Raw genomic sequence first — 23,534 nt, forward strand, 5'->3', positions numbered from 1 at the left:
AGTGGGTCAGAAGTTTACATACACTGAGTTGACTGTGCCTTTAAACAGCTTGGAAAATTCCAGAAAATGATGTCATGGCTTTAGAAGCTTCTGATACGCTAATTGACATAATTTGAGTCAATTGAAGGTTTACCTGTGGATGTATTTCAAAGCCAACCTTCAAACTCAGTGCCTCTTTGCTTGACATCATGGGAAAATCAAAAGAAATCAGCCAAGACCTCATGTAGAACTCCACAAGTCTGGTTCATCGTTGGGAGCAATATCCAAACGCATGAAGGTACCACGTTCATCTGTACAAACAATAGTACGCAAGTATAAACACCATGGGACCACGCAGCCATCATACCGCTCAGGAAGGAGACGCGTTCTGTCTCCTAGAGATGAACGTACTTTAGTGCGAAAAGTGCAAATCAATCCCAGCACAACAGAAAAGGACCTTATGAAGATGCTGGAGGAAACAGGTACAAAAGTATCTATATCCACAGTAAAATGAGGCCTATATCGACATAACCTGAAAGTCTGCTCAGCAAGGAAGAAGCCACTGCTCCACAACCGCCATAAAAAAAGCCAGACTACGGTTTGCAACTGCACATGGGGACAAAGATCGTACTTTTTGGCATATCATTTAGCCACAGAGGATCAGCTAAAAAATAAATTAACAATTCCTAGCTCTGGGGTTTAGCCCACTAACAAGGCATAGCCTACAGTCGGAAACACGTGGCAAATCTGTCACTGAACAAACAGCATGCAGACGAAACAGGCCTTTGGCAATACTTGAAATACTATAGCTGGAAAACACAGGTTGGAAAGCAAATGGCTCCTGACAAAATGAGAGGACTCGCATCTGTCTGCTGTTGGCTACCAAAATATTTGATCAACTTTCAAATAGGCCTATTGTTTTATAAAGTAAAACGAGAGAGAGAGAGAGAGAGAGAGAGAGAGAGAGAGAGAGAGAGAGAGAGAGAGAGAGAGAGAGAGAGAGAGAGAGAGAGAGAGAGAGAGAGAGAGAGAGAGAGAGGCTTTTAGCATGAGCTCATCGGCCATCACCAGCGAGTGAGCTGCGCATCATTGAGTGAGTCAGTAAAGCTGGAAAGCATTTTTAGGACTATAATTTCCTCCTGATATTGTAGGCTACAATATGTGTCTGCAAACACCTAGGCCTAGGCTATTGATGAATTCAAGACGAGGTCGTTTTATTGATCTCAGATTATCAGTTTGTCAGTGTCAAAGTAGCTTGTCATTTCGAACATTTGTGTGGTATTATGGTGCTTTCATGACAACTGGGAACTCTGAAAAAAACAAGGTCCAAACACGACGTCAGTGATCTTCGGGTCGAAACTCGGAGCTCTAGAAAGAGGCCTGAGCTCCCGACTTGGAATTCCGAGTTGAATGAGTCCTCAGTTATCTTGAAAGCACTGGAGTCAGAAGTCGGAGATTTCCAAATCAGAGAGTTTTGAACACGGCATTGAAATGCCAAAGTCTCCAGTCACGTAAAATGATGTCGAATTGCATGAAATGTATCTTTAAAAGGTAAAAATGTTCTCGTACCCTAGGCCTTTAAATATTTTCTCCATATGTGCAACTATGGTAAGTGCCCCTGCTCTATGTCACTATGAACATGCAATGATATGCATGTGTCACACCCAGACCATAGAGAGATGTTTATTCTCTATGTTGGTTAGGTCGGGGTGTGATTAAGGGTGGGTTATCTAGGGGAATTGTATGTCTATGTTGGACTGGTGTGGTTCCCAATCAGAGGCAGCAGTTTATCGTTGTCTCTGATTGGGGATCATATTTAGATAGCCATTTCCCCATTGTGCTTTGTGGGATCTTGTCTAGGTATAGTTGCCTGTGAGCACTACTCTGAGCGTCACGTTTCGTTTGTTTGCGGTATTTGTTTTTGTTCTTTTAGTTTCTCTTCCAAATAAAAGGATGGAAACATACCACGCTGCATCTTGGTCCACTCCTTATAACGATCGTGACAGAAGATCCCACCACCAAAGGACCAAGCAACGTGGCCAGGAGGAGCAGAGATCCTGGGCCCGGGTGAGAAAGGAGGATCAACGTCGACTCCGAAGTTCTCGACCACGACGGAAGCCCGAGAGGCAGCCCCCCCAAAAAATGTTGGGGGGGGGGGAACACGGATTGGTCGGCTAAGCCGAGGGGCGAGTCTGAGGGTGAGGAGGAATACTGGGATATGTCTTTCCTTCTTAATGCGTTTCAGCCAATCAGTTGTGTATGGCAAGAACAGCTCAAATAAGCAATGAGAAACGACAGTCCATCATTACTTTAAGACATGAAGGTCTGTCAAAGTTTCTTCAAGTGCAATCGCAAAAGCTATGATGAAATGAGGAAGGAAAGGAAGACCCAGAGTTACCTCTGCTGCAGAAGATAAGTTCATTAGAGTTAACTGCACCTCAGATTGCAGCTCAAATAAATGCTTCACATAGTTCAAGTAACAGACACATCTCAACATCAACTGTTCAGAGGAGACTGCGTGAACCAGGCCTTCATAGTCGAATTGCTGCAAAGAAACCACTACTATAGGACACCAATAATAAGAAGAGACTTGCTTGGGCCAAGAAACACGAGCAATGGACATTATACCAGTGGAAATCTGTCCTTTGGTCTGATGAGTCCAGATTTGAGATTTTGGGTTCCAACTGCCGTGTCTTTGTGAGACGCAGAGTAGGTGAACAGATCATCTCTGCATGTGTAGTTCCCACCGTGAAGCATGGAGGAGGAGGTGTGATGGTGTGGGGGTGCTTTGCTGGTGACACTGTCTGTGAATTATAATAATTTACAATTCAAGGCACACTTAACCAGCATGGCTACCAGGACAATGACTCAACACACCTCCAGGCTGTGTAAGGGCTATTTGACCAAGAAGGAGAGTGATGGAGTTCTGCATCAGATGACCTGGCCTCTACAATCACCTGACAACCCAATTGAGATGGTTTGGGATGAGATGGACCGCAGAATGAAGGAAAAGCAGCCAACAAGTGCTCAGCATATGTGGGAACTCCTTCAAGACTGTTGGAAAAGCATTCCAGGTGAAGCTCGTTGAGAGAATGCCAAGAGTGTGCAAAGCTCTCATCAAGGCAAAGGGTGGCTACTTTGAATAATATAAAATATATTTTAATTTGTTTAACACTTTTTTGGTTACTGCATGATTCCATATGTGTTATTTCATAGTTTTGATGTATTTACTATTATTCAACAATGTAGAAAATCGTAAAAAATTAAGAAAAACCCTTGAATGAGTTGGTTTTTCAAACTTTTGACTGATACTGAAACATGAATCGCCCATAAGTTTGAAAAAATTTAGATGTGATTTTTAGGCCGTATTGCGCGGCCCTAGTTGCGTAACAATTCAGTTCTACCCAAAGGGGTGAAGCAAGGATGTGCAGTAAGGGCCTGCAGGGTGTTCAAGACAAAAAGTATACAAACATGTTGTTGATAAAGCCTCTGACGCCAGCTGAAAATGAACTGTCTTATTTATTTTAGATAGGTTAGAGTACCCATATATAAGCCTGTAGAAGCGGGGCTAGCTATCTTTGCTCCCAGGCTATTGCTATCTGCAGCACAAACTTGATTATGTAAACAACACCTTGATTACATAAACTATTTGATTTCATGAAACTAAAATGAATGCATACTACCACAGTCTATTTATGACGGAGAGTATTTATATCGTTCACTGTGTGTATCATATTCTCGTTGCACTTGCCTGGTTGTACCCTAAACATGTAGCTTAACTACCTCAACCTAAAGGTATTTCGCAGTCTCTCTTGTCCAGTCAGTCGATTGTGTGCCTTGATGGACTAATCATGCAAATGTATCTGTGGACAATGACCATCCCCTTGCCCTGAGCCACATCACATCCACTGTTGAGTAAGAGTCCTCTCCTATTCAGGGCTGCTGCTGCTGTTGTTGTTGCCCATTATCTCCCATTTCTATTGGATGAGACAGCCTTCTCGTCGGGAAGAAACACGGAGGTGTACATCACATAACGCGTGCTACGCACTTTTCAAAATGTTGTACTCCCGTTTTGGATCTGTGTGCACACTTGTTTAGATAGGCGCCAACAGAAGCAATACTCTGCATGTACACTAATCTAAGAAAGTTGCTTCACCTAAAGTGCACAGCTGGCACGGAAAACCATTGGATTCCGCATTCAAGTTTCAACCGTAATTCACAGTTACCCGGCACAGTGCCATTTTGAATATACCCCTTGGGGTTTATACTCCTTTGGGTTTATCCAGTTTATACTCCTTATTACATAAGTGCGGTCCATTAACACATCATGGACCTTGCTACTGCTACACAAACCATACCTCACAATTGTCATCTGTCTGTCTGTCTGTCAGTCAGTCGCCATGACAATTCTCAGGCCATGCATAACACACCAACAATGTGGCAATCCAGCGCCGCACGAAGCAGGCTTACATTTCAGCATGACGGTCATTAATTTAAAGCAGCCGTCATGGCAGCGTCTTACCCTGCCAGCGGCTATCCATGAGTAGGGATGTCAGCACATGGAGGAATCTTCACTGTAGAGCACGCAGTGGTGGTGATCAGTGGGGGCGCAACATAGCACCATCCTTAATGGCCAGGTCTCCCTTGAAAAATAAGTATTTTGATCTCAATGGGACCACCTGGTGAAATAGAGATAAAATAAAATCCAGCCAGGGAACCCAGTCAAGGGCCCATGTTGAAGCTTCAATGAAGAGAAGGCACGGTTTGGTCTTCACGACTTCAACAGCTGTTTAGATCCAGGGAGGAATTACAGGGAAATCCAGTAGGAATCTGAGACAACAAAATCCACTTGAGGTTCATATCCACGGAGATGAAAGGAAAAGGCTCTCGCAAAAATACCATAACCCCATGTGCACCTACATTTCTCTCTCTCTCTTTATCTCTCTCTCTCTCTCTCTCTCTCTCTCTTAGCCTCTCTGCAATAACTCCTTAATCACTCTATTTCTGTCCTTTTCTCTGATGCTCACTCATACTTCCTCTCTCTCTTTCTCACCCCCCCCCCCCCCCCCTCTCTCTCTCTCTCTCTCAGCTGTGTTTCAGTGTTATGCTCAGCCTGTGCCCGGGGCATGTATAACATGTGTTCGGGGTGGGGGTTGGGGACTGCTGACTTCATAGGTGGCATGTTCTGCTTCTGCAAGGCTGGTGAGGATAGCCATCGCATTTTGTACTATTTTAAAGAGAGAGACCATGATGAGACCATGAGGTCAAAGTTGCCTCCATAGGTACTTCAAAATCGTAATACTTTACATGAGAATGTACCAATGCGATATTTGACCAATGGTATAAATGTATTTGAATTGACAAAATCTATTAAGTTCAAAGGGAATGTGTGACTTGTGGGCACTGCCGAGGAAGATATGCTACACGGTCACGACTGAATTGGTCTCGGTTGTGCCCCTCTTTTGAAAAGATTAGTCCAATGTCTTCAGTGGAGTGGTATGATTCAATAGAAGATGCACATCATGTCACATGACCCTCAGATGATACGCTGCCAGGCAACTCATTTCAAAAGAATCCTATACCGCGTCTATTGAAGAACTAAAATGCATAAAACTCTTAAAGCATTTGATAATTACAGTGACATTTCTATAGTGAACATTAGATTATTAGAGAGAAATGTAAGGGCTATAAAATAAGGGCAATAGCATTAACGCCTGATATGATATAATATAGTATCTGGAGCAGGGAGGGGCAACTGAAGTCCTCAGGGGCCGGAGTGGTGTCACACTTTTCCCCCATCCCTAGTGAACACAGCTGATTAAACTAATTGCATTCTAAACTGAAGATCGTGATTAGTTGATTATTGGAGTCAGGTGTTAGCTGGGGCAAAAATGTGACACCAATCAGGTCCCCGAAGACTGGAGTTGCACATCCCTGATCTACAGTATATTTATGGTTTGAAAATACAGTAACAGACAACCAATTCCATGTTATCATAATGTCTGTTTGCTCAGTGACTCCCTAATCCACACGATCTATTGAGGATCCAAAGCACCCTCCTAGAAAGTGCTTAGAAGGCAGTGTCAACCTAGAAACTAGCATGATGGCATTTTATAGTCATTAGGGCTCTCAGAAGTGACTCACCAGGCTTAATGAGATTAATAAAGAGGGAGGTATGTAGAGAGAGAAAAGGGGAGTGAGAGAGAGAGTTTTAATGTCATGTGCACAAGTACAGTGAAATGCCTTTCTTGCCAGCTCTAAATCCAACAATGCAGTCATCAATATCAATGTAGTACTAAAAATAACATATGGATACTGGAGTGATAGAGGTAGATATGTACAGGGGTAAGGTGACTAGGCATCGGGAATATATGATGAACAGAGTAGCAGCAGTGTATACGATGATTGTGTGTGTGTGTGTGTGTGTGTGTGTGTGTGTGTGTGTGTGTGTGTGTGTGTGTGTGTGTGTGTGTGTGTGTGTGTGTGTGTGTGTGTGTGTGTGTGTGTGTGTGTGTGTGTGTGTGTGTGTGTGTGTGTGTGTGTGTGTGTGTTGGAGTGCCAGTGTGTGTGAATGTGTTGAGTCCTGTGAGTGTGCATAGAGACAGTCAATTAGTTGTCATTTCTTCACCTGAGGGGAATACATGAGTCTTCAGACTTGTGGTTGTTCTTCTAGTAAGAGCACCCAACTGACTGGTTCTAAGCCACCAGATGCCACACATCACCAATTGCATCCTATGACAGACAGTAAGCTAATGTATGGGGACATGAGTGACAGTTGCTTAGATTGAATGAAGTGTGGAGTGAGTGTTACAGTTTTTTTTTTACAATCGCTAGGACCCATTTCTCAATACTTAGGTCACTTTTTCAAAACTCTTTACACAGTGAACACAACAGCAGTCTATGTGGCTAAACTGTGGATCATTTTTCATTGCTTTGGTACAAAACGCATTCAATGACTACATCTTTCAATTTTCAAGTCTTTTCTCACTCAGACACAACCACCACCAAAACTCTATGTACCTACAGGCCAATTTGCACATGTTGCACATACTATTTTCAAAACTGTTACACTTAAGTTCAAAACCTAAAATAACACAAAATTGAATAAGACATAAATTTGCTACATTTCTACAGTAACACCCTATTGAAATATATTCCAAATCTAAAAAATGAAATACTATCAAAACAATTAGACAGCTGATTCCCATTGTAGCTGAACACCTACCCAGGTGTTAGTCTTTCAATTACATTACCATCTTTACAAAAGTGGACATTTTAGGAATAATGCTGCACTGTAATGTAAACATGGACCCAGCCAGAGATAGAGAAGTGGCTGACAGAGGAAGAAGAGTGGCTGGGAGAGGGAGAGGAGTACGTATGTGTGGTGGAAGAAGACTGAGAGGAAGATCCAGAGCTGTAGTCTCAGATGAGATTCGGGCTACTATAATTCATCATGTAATAAATCATGGTCTATCAATGAGAGAGGCTGGTCTGAGAGTGCAGCCAAATCTGCAACGCTCAACAGTGGCATCTATTCTGAGACATTTCCGGCAAAACAACAGGTAAGATGTGCATTCTGCAAGGGCATCTGACTAAACTGCACATTACAGAAGTATATTGAGCAAAGCCTCCAAACCTACTTGTGTGTAATTGTAATTGTTTTTGTATTTCTGCTTAGGACCGAACGGTTACCTCCCCCAGGCGGGAGAGGTAGGATTTTCACTGCTGTGCAGGAAACTGCAATCGTTGATATGGTCATCAGAAACAATGGCATAAAACTCACAGAGATTCGCAACGAGTGTTGGCAGACAATGTAAGCATAACAAATATTTCTAGAGTCCTGAAACAACATCAAGTCAGGATGAAGCAGTTGTACACTGTCCCCTTTGAGAGGAACTCTGAACGAGTCAAGCAACTCAGGAACCAATAAGTCCAGGTAAGATGACTATAAAATAGAGAACTGGTTTTGAACAGAACCAAACAGGGCAGAGGCACACAACTGCATGTTTTAAGGTATAATGTAAACTACCGTAATAGCCTAACTCTTATGTTGCATTGTGGATTTATTTTAGAGAGTCATGGAGATTGAAGCCAGGCGAACACCCCACAGATTCATCTTTGTGGATGAGGCTGGTTTCAACTTGGCCAAAACACTGTATGAAAGGAATGTGACTGGAAAAAGAGCTAATTGGGCCATACAACACTGAGCATCTCATTTCATTCCTGGGTGACCTCTATGGAAGAGTTGTGCCAGGTGAGGAAAGGGTTGTGCCAGGTGAGGAAAGGTTTGCAGTGAGGCGAAATCGGCCAACGTTTGTAATTGTATGGGACAATGTGGCATTTCACCACTCCCGTGCAGTCACAGAGTAGTTTGCAGCCCATCCCAGGATGGTGTCACTTTTCCTCCTTCCTTACTCTCTATTCCTCAACCCCATAGAGGAATTATTTTCCTCATGGAGGTGGAACGTTTATGACCACCATCCACATGATCAAATGTCACTCCTGGACGCAATGAATGGTGGATGCCTGGACATGTCTGAAGAAGATTGCCAGGGATGGACCAGGCATGCCAAAAGATTCTTTCCTAGGTGTATTGTCCAAGATGACATAAGATGTGATGTGGATGAGAACCTGTGGCCAAATGCATAAGACAGGGTTGACTAGTATTGCTACTGTATCTGTATCGGTAGATGGTGAATATACAAATTATTTTATTTTGGAATCACTCAATGCCATAAAATGACATAAAACATATTGAAGCATATTGCATCATGTCTGATGCATTCCTGTAACATATACTGCAGTGTATTCTTAACAGTTAGAGAGGTGTCATTCTTGTTTTGTAAAGAAAACATTGTGTAATGCCTCCTGTTGTTAGTGTTGTTTATGTCATTGTGTTATGAGCGACAACTTGTGCTTGTTGGGTGACAACCGTTGCTAGTGTTATGGAAGAACGAGTTGATTTGAGACGTGTATGAAGTGTTTTGGTAGTTTTAGGGCATTTTGCACGTGAAATAAACTACTGTGCCAAGCTGAAAGTTAGTTAGGAGAACTGTGTGAAGAGTTTTGAAGTATTGAGAAATGGGTCCTAGCGATTGTAAAAAACTGTAATTTATGAGTGTGCGATGGATACTGTAGGGTTGGAATATAAATGAGCAAAAATGAGAATAGGGATTCATGTGCATGTCCATGTACAACATGAGTGTGTGTGTGACAGTGTTGGGAGGACCAGGACACCCCTGGGCTTATGTCGTGACCTACATTGTGGCCTGATACTCCAAAGGCTGGCAGGGAGTGTGTGTGTGTGTGTGTGTGTGTGTGTGTGTGTGTGTGTGTGTGTGTGTGTGTGTGTGTGCGTGCGTGCGTGCGTGCGTGCGTGCGTGCGTGCGTGCGTGCGTGCGTGCGTGCGTGCGTGCGTGCGTGTGTGTGTGTGTAGTATGTACTGTACTGATGAGATGAAGCTGCATGGCTGCATTAACTGTATGACTAAGAGGCTCAGCTGGACAAGATACATTGGGATGAATGTGCACACGTTAAGAGGGGTCGTACAGATGAATATAACACTAATGCAAATGAGTATAGACGACTGAAGGAAAATTCATACCTAAAGTTAACTGTACAGACAAACCATAATGGTACACACAATCATTAAGATGATAGTGCATATGTAACAGTGTGATGTTGTTCCCCTAGATTATGCACCAAGTTGCACACAAGGACCAATTCAAATAGGCCAGGTCAAGAGGGGATGTGAATAATTTGATAATAATAATAATAATTCAGTGTTTTTTTAAATTTAATTACAGCTGCATAGCTAATGTTATTTTTTGGTGTACAAACACTTTTTCATATCAATATTGTACATACATGTGATTGTAAAAGTTTTGTATATTTTGGTTTGGTCCATCGCGGGTTATCTGTATTTCCATACCCCCTTATTGTTCTCTTTTGCCTGACCTTCGGCTAGCGAGGTGCCTGAGAGCTGTGACTGCGCCAGGGGCTAAAATATTGTGTGTTGTCTCTTTGTGTGCAGGGCAAATACGAACCACGCTACAAACTGGTGCCGCGACCTGCCGACTGGTCAGCTCAAGCCGACCACCGGAGCTGTGCATGTGGAGGAGATGCGCGATCTGCGCATGCGCACTTTTGATGGTTTGCTATAAGTGAATGTATACTGTAAATAGTGAAGGTGAATGTAGCATATTCACTAGATAAGGGTATTGATGTTTATTTGCCTGTTTTGAAGGAATTTGTTTATTGAATTTTTTGGGGTATTTGTATGCAGTAAATTACATTGTGTTTAGTGCTCTATTGAACCATGGAAGACTCTCAAGTCCATAAGATAAGTTGTGCTGGGGATTGTGGGTAGAGGGAGGGGTGTCCTTGCATTTACACCATTTGTACAGTCAGCTCCTGGGAGTAGAGTATTTGCTAAACCTGAGTTTACAAGCACTGGGAGGGGTAGGCTGTTAATTCCAACTGACCAGGGTATCCCACCTATGTCTCTTGATGTACAATCATCCCCAGTCCTCAGAAATAATGGGACACCTCCGAGTCAGCTTAGTGACCTTATTAAGCAGATTGGGTCAGAGATAGGAGAATCTATCAGAGCGAGTTTACTGCAGCCTGGGGCTTCAAGTCTTTCTCCTGCCCATTCCCCTCATCAACCCCAGCAGTTTCCCCTGCCTGAGCAATGTGGGTCAACTTTTATTGATGCGTCCAAGCTGAATCTGGTTGTGAAGTCAGATGTTAGTGCTCCACCTTTCTTTAGGGTTGATGGCTCAGATAAGTACTTTGTCCTGGAGTGGGAGGAGCTAATGGGAGTCTACCTAGAGAAGAGGTGTTACACTGGGTCTGAGAATGTTGGGGAGGTGATGTCTAGGCTCATGGGGAGGGCATGGGATGTGACCTAAGTCTGGATGTGTAGCAACCCTGTTGTCACAGATGTTAAGGCAGTGTTTAATGTTCTCAAGCAACACTTTTGGGATACTGTCTGCTCAGGTATGCCATTAGCTGATTTCTATTCAATGAAACCATATGCTAATGAGGGTCCACTAGATTTCTGGATTAGGCTTAACAAAGCTGCAGAGGCAGCTGAACAGTACATTGTAAGTGAGGGTAGAACCTTGCCCAATCAGTGCTCAGAGTTGGCAGTCATGTTCGTACGCAACTGTCCTGATAAAGAGTTGGCCCAAGTGTTCAAATGCAAACCTCTTTGTGACTGGACAGCCAGTGAGGTACAGGATCGTTTGGATGAACTGTTAAGGGAGCGTAAAGCATGTAGAACACAACTTTCACAGCAGGTGGCTGCTGTCCTTGATCCCCCCAGGAGGAAGTGGATCCTGTGAGCAGACCTAATGTGTCATCTTTTTCTCGATGTGGCCGTGAACCAGAACAGGCCCCATCTGTATCTGAGGGGGGGGGGGGGGGGGACATTAGAGAAAGTTTTGAGTGTGTTAAAGAAGGCTCTTTGTCAGCAATACTCAGATTGTGAACAGAGGGCCCCATAAACAGTTCCCCAAACGTCAGCGTGAGAGCGCTGTCTGTGGAAGCACTAATCACTGGACCAAAGCTCACTGTCAGATGCACCAGCTGTGTTTCAAGTGCCTCTCTCCGGGCCATATGAGCTTTGACTGTAGTGAGACTGGGCAGCGACAGAGCCCTGGATGTGGACAGACTGGCAGGTCTCAGGAAAACTAGAAAGCCTCCATTCTGAGGAGGGCAATGTGGGGCAGTCTAATTTGTCCTCCACTGATGATGATATCCAATCTGTTTATTCTTTGTTTTGTGAGTCAGTACCCAAGAACAACACAGTAATTTTTCAGAAACCAATGAGAATTACTCAGAATGACTGACAGTTTGTTTTACACCATCGTGCTAGTACAGGATAAAGTTGAGCTGAAGGGGATGTTAGATAGTGGGTCCATGGCTACTACTCTGTGCGCAGATATTGCACCTCGGTTGAGGGAGGCAGGAGTGGTAGAGGGGAACTTTCTAGCTCCTTCAGACATCATTCTGGTGGGTTGTGGTGGGACGCAAACTAGCTCAGTGGGCATGTGTGACTTAAACATACAGTTTTATGGCTTCAGTTAAGTAGTCCCAGTGCTTATTGTAGATGGGCAGGTTGATGAACTCATTGTGGGCACTAACGTGTTGAAGTCTCTGATTAGACAGTTCAAATCAAATGACAGCTAGTGGCGGGTGGTGGGTACGCCAGGTCCTTCTGGCCAGTGTGATGACAGCCAGTTCCTGCGTCTCCTATCAAATCTGGAGAGATGGAGAGGAGACTCCATCCCAGATAAAGGGGGCACCATTAAGTTGAAGAGAGCAGGAACGCTCCAACCCATGAGTGAGCATCTGGTGTGGGGCCGCCTACCGCCAAAGACAAAAGTCTCTGTGGGCAGTACTGTTGTTGTCGAGCCCAGCACGTCTCGTTGTGTGAATCGACACATATCAGTAGGGAGAGTAGTTACGCCTCTGTGGGGGGATGGATAGCTCCCTGTGAAGATTGTGAATCCAACAACTTCACCAGTTACCCTGAGACAAAATGCTAAAGTGGCGAATGTGTACCCTTGCATTGCATTGGAGGATTTTGATGATGTCAAACAGCAAGCAGCTTACCAGAACGTGGCAAAAGTACAATGTGACAGCTCACATGGCAGTCTTACAGCTAAGAGTTCAGTTGGTGGCAGTGTAGTTAATGGCAACAGTACACTGAGCAATCTTGAACTTCAAGGCTTGTCTGTTGAGGAGAGTCCAGTTTCACAGTTCTGGAAAGACAAACTAGTCGAGAAGTATGAAGTATGTCACAGTGTTCTCTAGACATAGCCTGGATTGTGGCGAGGCAAAAGAGTTCTGCCATCGCATGCGGCTGACTGATGACCGCCCATTTCGATTACCTTATCGTAGGCTTTCTCCAGCTCATTACCAAAAACCCAGGGAAATCCTCAGAAAATCCAGCAGCGAGTATGCCTCACCATTGCTGCTGGTATGGAAAAATAATGGGGACTTGCGTCTATGTACTGACTTTAGGTGGTTAAAAGCCCCCCACAGTAAAGGATGTTCATCCCCTGCCTCATCGGGCTGATGTACTTGCTTCGCTGGGAGGTAATGCCTTCTTCAGCACAACAGACTTGACATCAGGGTACTACAATGTGCCACTGCATGAGGAGAATAAGAAATACACTGCCTTTTCCTCTCCTTTAGGTCTGCACGAGTACAATCGTTTACCTCATGGCCTTTGCAACAGCCCAGCTACTTTTATGAGAATGATGCTGACCATCTTTGGGGACCAAAACTTTCTAAGTCTCCTTTGCTATTTGGATGATCTGGTGGTTTTTTGCTAAGACGGAGGAAGAGAGTCTGCAGAGACTTGAGATGCTTTTTCAGCGGTTGCACGAGCACAATCTTAAACTGTCTCCGTCTAAGTGCAAGTTTTTGAGGAGGTCTGTTAAGTTTTTGGGCCACATCATTTCTCAGGAGGGTGTAGCCACTGACCCTGCTAAGGCTCAAACCATTTTAAATGTGACTGAGAGTGAGATGATGGAAGCTGAGGGTGTCACTCCGTCTCCTAGCAAAATCCGTTCTTTCCTTGGTATGGTAGTATACTATCAACACTACATTGAGAATTGTTCCATGGTTGCTAGGTCATTGTTTCAGCTGACTACAGGTCAGAAGAAGCCTAGGAGAGGCAAGGGCAGAAAGAGGCCAGGTCCCTCTCTCAGGCTCACTGCTGCGGACTGGACTGCTGAATGTCAACTCGCTTTTGAAGCTTTGAAAGCAGCACTAGTTGACCAGGCACTGCTGGCTCATCCAGATTTTTCTCAGACATTTTCACTTTCTGTTGATGCCTCTACTAGTGGTTTGGGAGCTGTACTATCCCAAGTGCAAGATGGGAAGGCCATAGCCAGGCCAATAGCTTTTGCTAGTAAATCTCATAATCATGCACAATCCAAGTATCCTGCTCACCGGCTGGAATTTCTAGCCATAAAATGGGACATTCATGATCAATTCAGCCATTGGCTGCAAGGGCATAAGTTGTGTGGACCAACAACAATCCACTCAAATATATTCTTACAAAGCCGAGACTTGATGCATGCGAGCAGAGATGGGTTGCAAAGCTGGCACCCTTTGATTTTGATATCCAGTACATACCAGGGCCCAAGAATGTCGTTGCTGATGCTTTGAGCAGAGAGCCATTTGTCCGCTCCAAAGTTCTGCACCGACTGACAAGAATTCCATATGATGTCCTGCTGGACAGCCAGAGGTCTTTGAGTGGATGATGTACAAGACATGTTCCACCTCTCCTGTGAGCAGCCCGAGGCTGGCTGTAGAACGTCTATGGCTCCTGGCAGTGAGTTGAGTAGAGCTGGAGACGATGTCAGTGGGTTGGTTTCCTGTGAAGAGGTGTCTGCTGTCCTCCATGCTTACCGCCGATGGGAGGATGGTGACACAGTGAGGGCCGTTTCACATGTGCAGCACCTTGAGAAGTTGATGTCCATGGGTCAGAGCCCTTTACCTGTCCTTACACATAAGGAGCTGTATGATAACCAGTCACTGGATCCTATCATCAGCAGAGTCATGTTCTTTGTAGATAAAGGCCGGCGCCCATCTAGGAGAGAGCGAGTACTTGAAGTTAAAGAAACAGTTTATACTCTAAGACAGTGGGGAAAACTCACCACGCGATTAGGGATTCTGTATCGTGTCTCAAAACACCCAGTGAGTAAGAAGAAAATATTCCAGTATGTCGTACCTGTGTCTTTGAGAGGCCTTGTGTTGAAGGGAGTTCATGATGATGCTGGTCATCAGGGTCAGCAGCGCACATTGTGGCTCACGAGACAGCGGTTTTACTGGGAATCTATGGAAAAGGATGTCAAGGAGTACGTGGCCCACTGTAAGAGATGTGTGTTGAGTAAAGCACCTGAGCCTGAAGCAAGAGCTCCACTTGTCTCCATTGTGACAAGGGCACCTTTAGAACTCGTGTGTATTGATTTCTGGACTGCAGAAGATTCAAACAACAAGTCTATTGATGTGTTAGTAGTGACTGATCACTTTACTAAGCTGGCCTGTGCGTATCCATGTCCAAACCAGTCTGCTAAGACTGTTGCTCGTGTTCTCTGGAATAATTTCTTCTGCATTTATGGGTTCGCTGATTGTATCCATTCTGACAGGGGTGCTAACTTTGAGAGTTCCCTTATTGCAGAATTACTTCAGTTATCTGGTGTTGAAAAGTCCCACACCACACCTTATCATCCCATGGGTAACAGTCAAGCAGAACGTCTGAATCACACACTGGGTGGGATGATTAGAGCTCTGCCAGCTAGGTCCAAGGCTAAATGGCCTCAGATGTTGAACACATTGACATTCTCCTATAACTGCACTGTTCATTAGACTACTGGGTTTCCACCATTCTTCTTGATGTTCGGACGCACCCCTAGGTTGCCGGTAGATGTTATGTTTGAAAGTGTGCTGTTGGATGGGGACACAGTAGATGTGGATAAGTATGTCCAGTCTCTGGGTGAGGATCTGAGAGAGGCCATGACATTGGCCCAGCAGCATGCCAGTAAGCAACAAAAGAGACAAGCCAAGGTCTACAACAGACGGTCTAAGGGTCACTCGGTGCAGAAGGGAGACAGAGTTCTACTTGCTAACAAGGGGGAGAGGGGCAAGAAGAAACTGGCTGATCGCTGGGAGAGTGTGGTGTACATAGTTGTTGCGAAGAACAGCTCACTGAACACATATCGTATACAACACCCTACCACTGGACGCATCAAAACTGTGCATAGGAACCTGATTATGCCAGTCAACTTTCTGCCTTTGCCTTTGTGGGAGGAACCTGAGGATTCTACCAGGATTCTGATCAGTCGTCTGACACTACTAATTTGATAATAATAATAATAATTCAGTGTGTTTTTTAAAATTTAATTACAGCTGCATAGCTAATGCTATTTTTTGGTGTACAAACACCTTTTCATATCAATATTGTACATACGCGTGATTGTAAAAGTTTTGTTTATTTTGGTTTGGCCCATCGCGGGTTATCTGTATTTCCATACCCCCTTATTGTTCTCTTTTGCCTGACCTTCGGCTAGCGAGGTGCCTGAGAACTGTGACTGCGCCAAAGGCTAAAATAGTGTGTGTTGTCTCTTCGTGTGCAGGGCAAATAAAAATAATCCAACCAGCAGACCTCCAGTTGTGGCAGTGTCCTAATTAAAAGTAGGCACAACTGCGCCTCTTAAACCTCTGGAGGCTGAAGAAATTTGGCTTGTCACCTAAAACTCTCACAAACTTTTACAGATGTACAATTGAGAGCGTCCTGTCGGGCTGTATCACCGCCTGGTACGGCAACTGCACCGCCCTCAACCTCAGGGCTCTCCAGAGGGTGGTGCGGTCTGCCCAACGCATCACCGGGGGCAAACTTCCTGCCCTCCAGGACACCTACATCACCCAATGTCACAGGAAGGCCAAAAAGAACATCAAGGATAACAACCACCCGAGCCACTGCCTGTTCACCCTGTTATCATCCAGAAGGAGAGGGCAGTATTGGTGCATCAAAGCTGGGACCAAGAGACTGAAAAACAGCTTCTATCTCAAGGCCATCAGATTGGTAAAAGCCATCACTAGCACACTAGAGGATGCTGCATATATACATACACTTGAAATCACAGGCCACTTTAATAAACGGAATACTAAACGCTTTAATAATGTTTACATATCTTGCATTACTCATCTCATATGTACTGTAGATACTGTATTCTATTCTACTGTATCTTAATGTACACCGCTCTGACATTGCTCATTTATTTATATATTCTTAATTCATCATTCATTTACTTAGATTTGTGTGTATTGGGTATATGTTGTGAAATTGTTAGATTTTACTTGTTAGTGTCACGTTCCTGACCTTGTTTTCCTTTTGTATAGTTGTGTTTAGTGGGTCAGGACGTGAGCTAGGTGGGCAGTCTCTGTTGTTTGTTCTATGTTAAGTGTCAGGTTTAATTGACCTTGTATGGCTCTCAATCAGAGGCAGGTGTTTTACGTTTTCCTCTGATTGAGAACCATATATAGGGAGTTTGTTTCACATTGTTTGTTGTGGGTGGTTGTCTCCTGTGTCTGTGTTTGTTGCACCACACGGGATTGTTTCGGTTTGTTCGTTCGTTTATGTAGTCTGTACCTGTTTCATGCGTTCTTCGTGTTTATGTAAGTTCGTTAGTTCAGGTCTGTCTACGTGCGTTTGTTATTTTGTAAATTATCAAGTGTATTTCGTGTCAGTGTTCGTCTTGTCAAATAAATCATTATGTATTCATCACCCGCTGCGCCTTGGTCCACTCTCTCACCGAAAGAGACTGTTACAGTTAGATATTATTGCACTGTCATAGCTAGAAACACAAGCATTTCGCTACAACCGCAATAACATCTGCTAAACACGTGTATGTGACCAATACATTTTGATTTGATTTGAATAACTTCACCATGCACAAAGTGATATTCAATGTCCGATTTTTTTTTTTACCCATCTACCAATACGTGCCCTTCTTTGCGAGGCATTGGCAAACCTCCCTGGTCTTTGTAGTTGAATCTGTGTTTGAAATTCACTGCTCGGCTGAGTGACCTTACAGATAATTCTATGTGTTGGGTACAGGTAGTCATTCAAAAATCATGTTAAACACGATTATTGCACACAGAGTGAGTCCATGTAACTTATTATGTAACTTGCTAAACAAGTTTTACTCTTACTACTTATTTAGGCTTGCCATAACACTTATTGACTCAATACACTTCAGCTTTTCATTTTTTATTAATTTGTAAAAATGTTTTTTAATTTTTTTATTCCACTTCGACATTGTGGGGTATCTCAATGTATTCAATTTTAACACAACGCAATGTAACACAGCAACATTTGGAAGAAGTCAAGGGGTGTGGATACTTTCTGAAGGCACTGTACATGCTCTAGGATATTATGAACTTGCATCTTGGATGATAAAAATAGTCTCTGACAGAAAGCGATGTACACCTGATTACAGTAAATTATCCAGGACCCATCTGTAAACACAGTGCCTTATTTATTCCAAACAGGAAATAGCCTGAGCATCGCCCAAATTCCAAAGTGGTGGACATTAGAAGATGCAATGTACAAACTTGCGCCACTGCACTCCCGAGTGGCACAGCGGTCTAAGGCACTGTATCTCAGTGCAAGAGGTGTCAGTACAGACCCTGGTTTGATTCCAGGCTGTATCACAACCTGGCTGTGATTGCAAGTCTCATAAGGCGGCGCACAATTGTCCCAGTTTCGTCTGGGTTAGGGTTTGACCGGGGTAGGCCGTCATTATAAATAGCTTTAGGGGTAAGCCAACATCACCTGGCAATATTAAATCCAATCGGGAAGGCAATAACATGTAAAAAGACAGGACAAATGTATATGTGTTTAGGCACGTCTCGGTGAAGGACTATACCATGTCAAACAGTGTTCAGGTTTGTCTGAAGGTGGCCAGAACCGACCTGGCTGACTGTAGGACCATGCCGTACAACGTATCCTCACGAACTTCTACCGAGATGCACCATTGAGAGCAGTACAGGTGCATCAAAGCTGGGACTAGAGATATGCACGATTAACAAAAAATGTTGTGCAAGTCTCCCATTGACGTCATTCAATAATTTACACAACTCTTGCCTCAACTTTAAATCGATAATAGGGCCATGATCACAACACCAAATAAGATTCTCTGTACAATCTCTTTGTTCAGATATGCTACATCAAATCCAGAGCCCACTGATTCAAAACTGTTGCGTAATAGTCATGCATTTGTGCAATTCATACCCTGTAAACCTTTCAGATAACAGCTTGCAAGTACTATTACATTCTAAGTCCTATCAACCTGAATGATACAAAACGTTGAGGGTTTGTGGGAACATTTTGTACAGTTACATGTGTACCCTGCTCCTTTCTAGAACTCAGCAATGTCCAATGACAAAGCTCACTCTGCCAGGCCCCTGCACTCATGGGGGTGAACCCTTCCAGCGTCGTGCTCTTAGTGGCCATCCCTGCTGTCCTGCCAGCTCTGCCACCCTGGCTGTGATAAGAGATGCCGGGGTGTGGAAGCACGGCTGCCCACCAATATTGTAGGTTGGCCACGTCTCACCCGCCAACCTGGCTAGGGGAGTTCCCCTTTATGCTCTCCATAGAACCATTGTGTGAAAGGGCCAGCACTTGCACCCTTGGTAGGCCCCCTGATCGCCATGGCGTTGCTGCGCCCAAGAGCCAGGTCCTGGGTATCAATTGTGATGTTCCAGTTGATGATCTAGGGACTAACTCCGACGCCTGCATGTCAATGGTGAGGTGAAAGGTCACAAATAAAAAAAAAGGTCACAAAAGGGTGCAAACTAAATATTACAGAGATGGGGCTATTTTCAAATGTGCCCAATTAGTGGTTACACTCTGGGTACACTCTCCCTGTTCTCTGCTTCATAAGAGTGTAATGTGGGGGAACTGAGGGACTGTCTTTTTAGAATGAAACTTGCAAATGGAACCTGATCCTGAGTTTCCAAAATCACCTCACATTTCATCCAGTGACATGTCAATATTAGCCCTAAACCGGTGCTAATCTCTGAGGCTGTACTGTCTCTGTGGCAGGAGCCCAATGTCGGGTTGGATGGTTCACGTGTCTGGATTCTTCCTGAACCAGCCCACCTCCTTGCGTCTCTGCACCAGGCCTCAATGCTGAGGCGAGACTGCCCAGCCAAAAAAGAAAGCACTGGTGCCACTTACCCACTCAGTCAGTCAAGCAGCCACCGCTGGACAAGATGAGAAGATGGGTTAGCATACATACCTTACATACATACACCACTGCAAGAGACGCCTCACAATGTACAGTACACACAGAAGGTATTCGGACCCTTTTACTTTTTCCAAATTTTGTTACGTTACAGCCTTATTTTTTTTTATGGATTAAATTTAGTTTTTTCCCCCTCATCAATCTACACACAATACCCCATAATGATAAAGTAAAAACATGGTTTTAGAAATGTTTGCAAATTTCTAAAAACCTTTTTCCACTTTGTCATTATGTGGTATTGTTTGTAGATTGATGAGGATTTGTATTTTTTTAATCCATTTTAGAATAAGGCTGCAACGTAACAAATTGTGAAAAAATGTAAGGGGTCTGAATACTTTGTAGCTCAGTTGGTAGAGCATGGTGCTTACAATGCCAGGGTCGTGGGTTCAATTCCCACAGGGGACTAGTATGGATAATGTATGCACTCACTAATGTAAGTTGCTCTAGACAAAAAAGCATCTGCTAAATTATGTAAATGTACTTTTCAAATGTGCTGTATACCTGTATACAGTATGATGCAAGTATACTGAGAGGAGAGAAAGCCTTAAAGAGTATGCACATACGCACACACATATGGCTCTAGCTTCCTTTGCATAGTCCTCCCGTCCCACCTCCTCTCCCAGAGGATAGAGGGGCACAATGGCCATTTTTGGATGGCCCACTGCATGGGCACTCATGTCAATCAGCCCACGGGCCTGCTCACAGGCAGACAACACTGCCTCCCCTGCAACAGAAACACATTGACAACTCCTTCTACAATTGGGATAAGGTATGTGCTATCATTTTATTGTGCCTAAAAATTCATATCCATCCATCTCCACGATCATGTCTGTTGGGAAATGTAAATATTGGTGATACATAAATGATCACCAGTTACTATTTTGTACATTGTAGAATAATAGTGAAGACATCGAAACTATGAAATAACACATATGGAATCATGTAATAACCAAAAAAGATTTAACGCATTAAAAAGGAAAGGAATTCCACAAATTAACTTTTAACAAGGCACACCAGGTAATTGAAATTATAAGAACAAGAAATAAAAGTAACAAGTAATTAAAGAGCAGTAGTAAAATAACAATAGCGAGACTATGTACAGGGGGGTACCGGTACAGAGTCAATGTGCGGGGGCACTGGTTAGTCGAGGTAATTGAGGTAATATGTACATGTAGGTACATTAAAGTGACTATGCATAGATAATAACAGAGTAGCAATGGCATAAAAGCGGGGGGCAATGCAAATAGTCTCGGTAGCCATTTGATTAGATGTTCAGGAGTCTTATGGCTTGGGGGTAGAAGCTGTTTAGAAGTCTCTTGGACCTAACCTTGACGCTCCGGTACCGTTTGCCATGCGGTAGCAGAGAGAACAGTCTATGACTAGGGTGGCTGGAGTCTGACAATTTTTAGGGCCTTTTTTTCCAGGTGACTACCTCATGAAGCTGGTTGAGAGAATTGCACACGTGTGCGAAGCTGTCATCAAGTGGCTACTTTGAAGAATCTAAAATGTAAAATATATTTTGATTTGTTTAACACTGTTTTGGTTACTATATTTTTTATTTATTTAACCTTTATTTAACCAGGTAGGCAAATTGAGAACACGTTCTCATTTACAATTGCGACCTGGCCAAGATAAAGCAAAGCAGTTCGACACATACAACAACACATAGTTACACATGGAGTAAAAACAAACATATAGTCAATAATACAGTGAAAAAAAATAAGTCTATATACAATGTGAGCAAGTGAGGTGAGATAAGGGAGGTGAAGGCAAACAGATATATGTATAAATAAATAAAAATATAAAAAGGCCATGGAGGCGAAGTGAGTACAACACAGCAAGTAAAATAAAAACTAAAAAAAAAACACTGGAATGGTTGGTTTGCATTGGAAGAAAGTGCAAAGTAGAGACAGAAATAATGGGGTGCAAAGGAGCAAAATAAATTAATAAATAAATACAGTAGGTAAAGAGGTAGTTGTTTGGGCTAAATTGTAGATGGGTTATGTACAGGTGCAGTAATCTATGAGCTGCTCTGACAGCTGGTGCTTAAAGCTAGTGAGGGAGATAGGTGTTTCCAGTTTCAGAGATTTTTGTAGTTCGTTCCAGTCATTGGCAGCAGAGAACTGGAAGGAGAGGCGTCCAAAGGAAGAATTGGTTTTGGGGGTGACTAGAGAGATATACCTGCTGGAGCGCGTGCTACAGGTAGGTGCTGCTATGGTGACCAGCGAGCTGAGATAAGGGGGGACTTTACCTAGCAGGGTCTTGTAGATGACCTGGAACCAATGGGTTTGGCGACGAGTATGAAGCGAGGGCCAGCCAACGAGAGTGTACAGGTCGCAGTGGTGGGTAGTATATGGGGCTTTGGTGACAAAACGGATGGCACTGTGATAGACTGCATCCAATTTATTGAGTAGGGTTTTGGAGGCTATTTTGTAAATGACATCACCGAAGTCGAGGATTGGTAGGATGGTCAGTTTTACAAGGGTATGTTTGGCAGCATGAGTAAAGGATGCTTTGTTGCGGAATAGGAAGCCAATTCTAGATTTGACTTTGGATTGGAGATGTTTGATGTGGGTCTGGAAGGAGAGTTTACAAGTCGAGGATTGGTAGGATGGTCAGTTTTACAAGGGTATGTTTGGCAGCATGAGTAAAGGATGCTTTGTTGCGGAATAGGAAGCCAATTCTAGATTTGACTTTGGATTGGAGATGTTTGATGTGGGTCTGGAAGGAGAGTTTACAGTCTAACCAGACACCTAGGTATTTGTAGTTGTCCACATATTCTAAGTCAGAGCCGTCCAAAGTAGTGATGTTGGACAGGCGGGCAGGAGCAGGCAGCGATCGGTTGAAGAGCATGCATTTGGTTTTACTTGTATTTAAGAGCAGTTGGAGGCCACGGAAGGAGAGTTGTATGGCATTGAAGCTCGCCTGGAGGGTTGTTAACAGTGTCAAAAGAAGGGCCAGAAGTATTCAGAATAGTGTCGTCTGCGTAGAGGTGGATCAGAGAATCACCAGCAGCAAGAGCGACATCATTGATGTAAACAGAGAAGAGAGTCGGTCCAAGAATTGAACCCTGTGGCACCCCCATAGAGACTGCCAGAGGCCCGGACAACAGACCCTCCGATTTGACACACTGAACTCTATCAGAGAAGTAGTTGGTGAACCAGGCGAGGCAATCATTAGAGAAACCAAGGCTGTCGAGTCTGCCAATGAGGATGTGGTGATTGACAGAGTCAAAAGCCTTGGCCAGGTCAATGAATACGGCTGCACAGTATTGTTTCCTATCGATGGCGGTTACGATATCGTTTATGACCTTGAGCGTGGCTGAGGTGCACCCATGACCAGCTCTGAAACCAGATTGCATAGCGGAGAAGGTGTGGTGTGATTCGAAATGGTCGGTAATCTGTTTGTTGACTTGGCTTTCGAAGACCTTAGAAAGGCAGGGTGATTCCATATGTGTTATTTCATAGTGGTGATGTCTTCACTATTGTTCTACAATGTATAAAATAGTAAAAATAAAGAAAAACCCTTGAATAAGTAGGTGTCTCCAAACTTTTGACTGGTACTGTAAATTATGGCTGCCCCTGCCCGTTTCTAACAGGTCTTTCCTGCGGACTTCAGAGATGTTGAGGAGACAAGCGACTAGACACGGCCCATGGCACTGTGAGCCATCCCCCTGAAACAGACAAGGAACATACAGTACCTTCAGAAAGTATTCATACCCCT

At 43.8% G+C, this 23,534-nt stretch overlaps 1 protein-coding gene across 1 annotated transcript in view; it reads right to left on the reverse strand.

The window, feature by feature from the left end:
- LOC129821500 (nck-associated protein 5-like) overlaps positions 1-19,018 on the reverse strand; it is a 109,798-nt gene extending 90,780 nt beyond the window's left edge. Inside the window, exon 1 of the mRNA XM_055879173.1 lies at positions 18,958-19,018. Coding sequence (XP_055735148.1) covers positions 18,958-19,018 — 61 coding nt within the window. The remainder of the gene's footprint in view (positions 1-18,957) is intronic.
- Positions 19,019-23,534: the final 4,516 nt, after the last annotated feature.

This window comes from Salvelinus fontinalis, chromosome 23, assembly GCF_029448725.1.
Source record: "Salvelinus fontinalis isolate EN_2023a chromosome 23, ASM2944872v1, whole genome shotgun sequence".
In the NCBI taxonomy this organism is placed as follows: Eukaryota; Metazoa; Chordata; class Actinopteri; order Salmoniformes; family Salmonidae; genus Salvelinus; species Salvelinus fontinalis.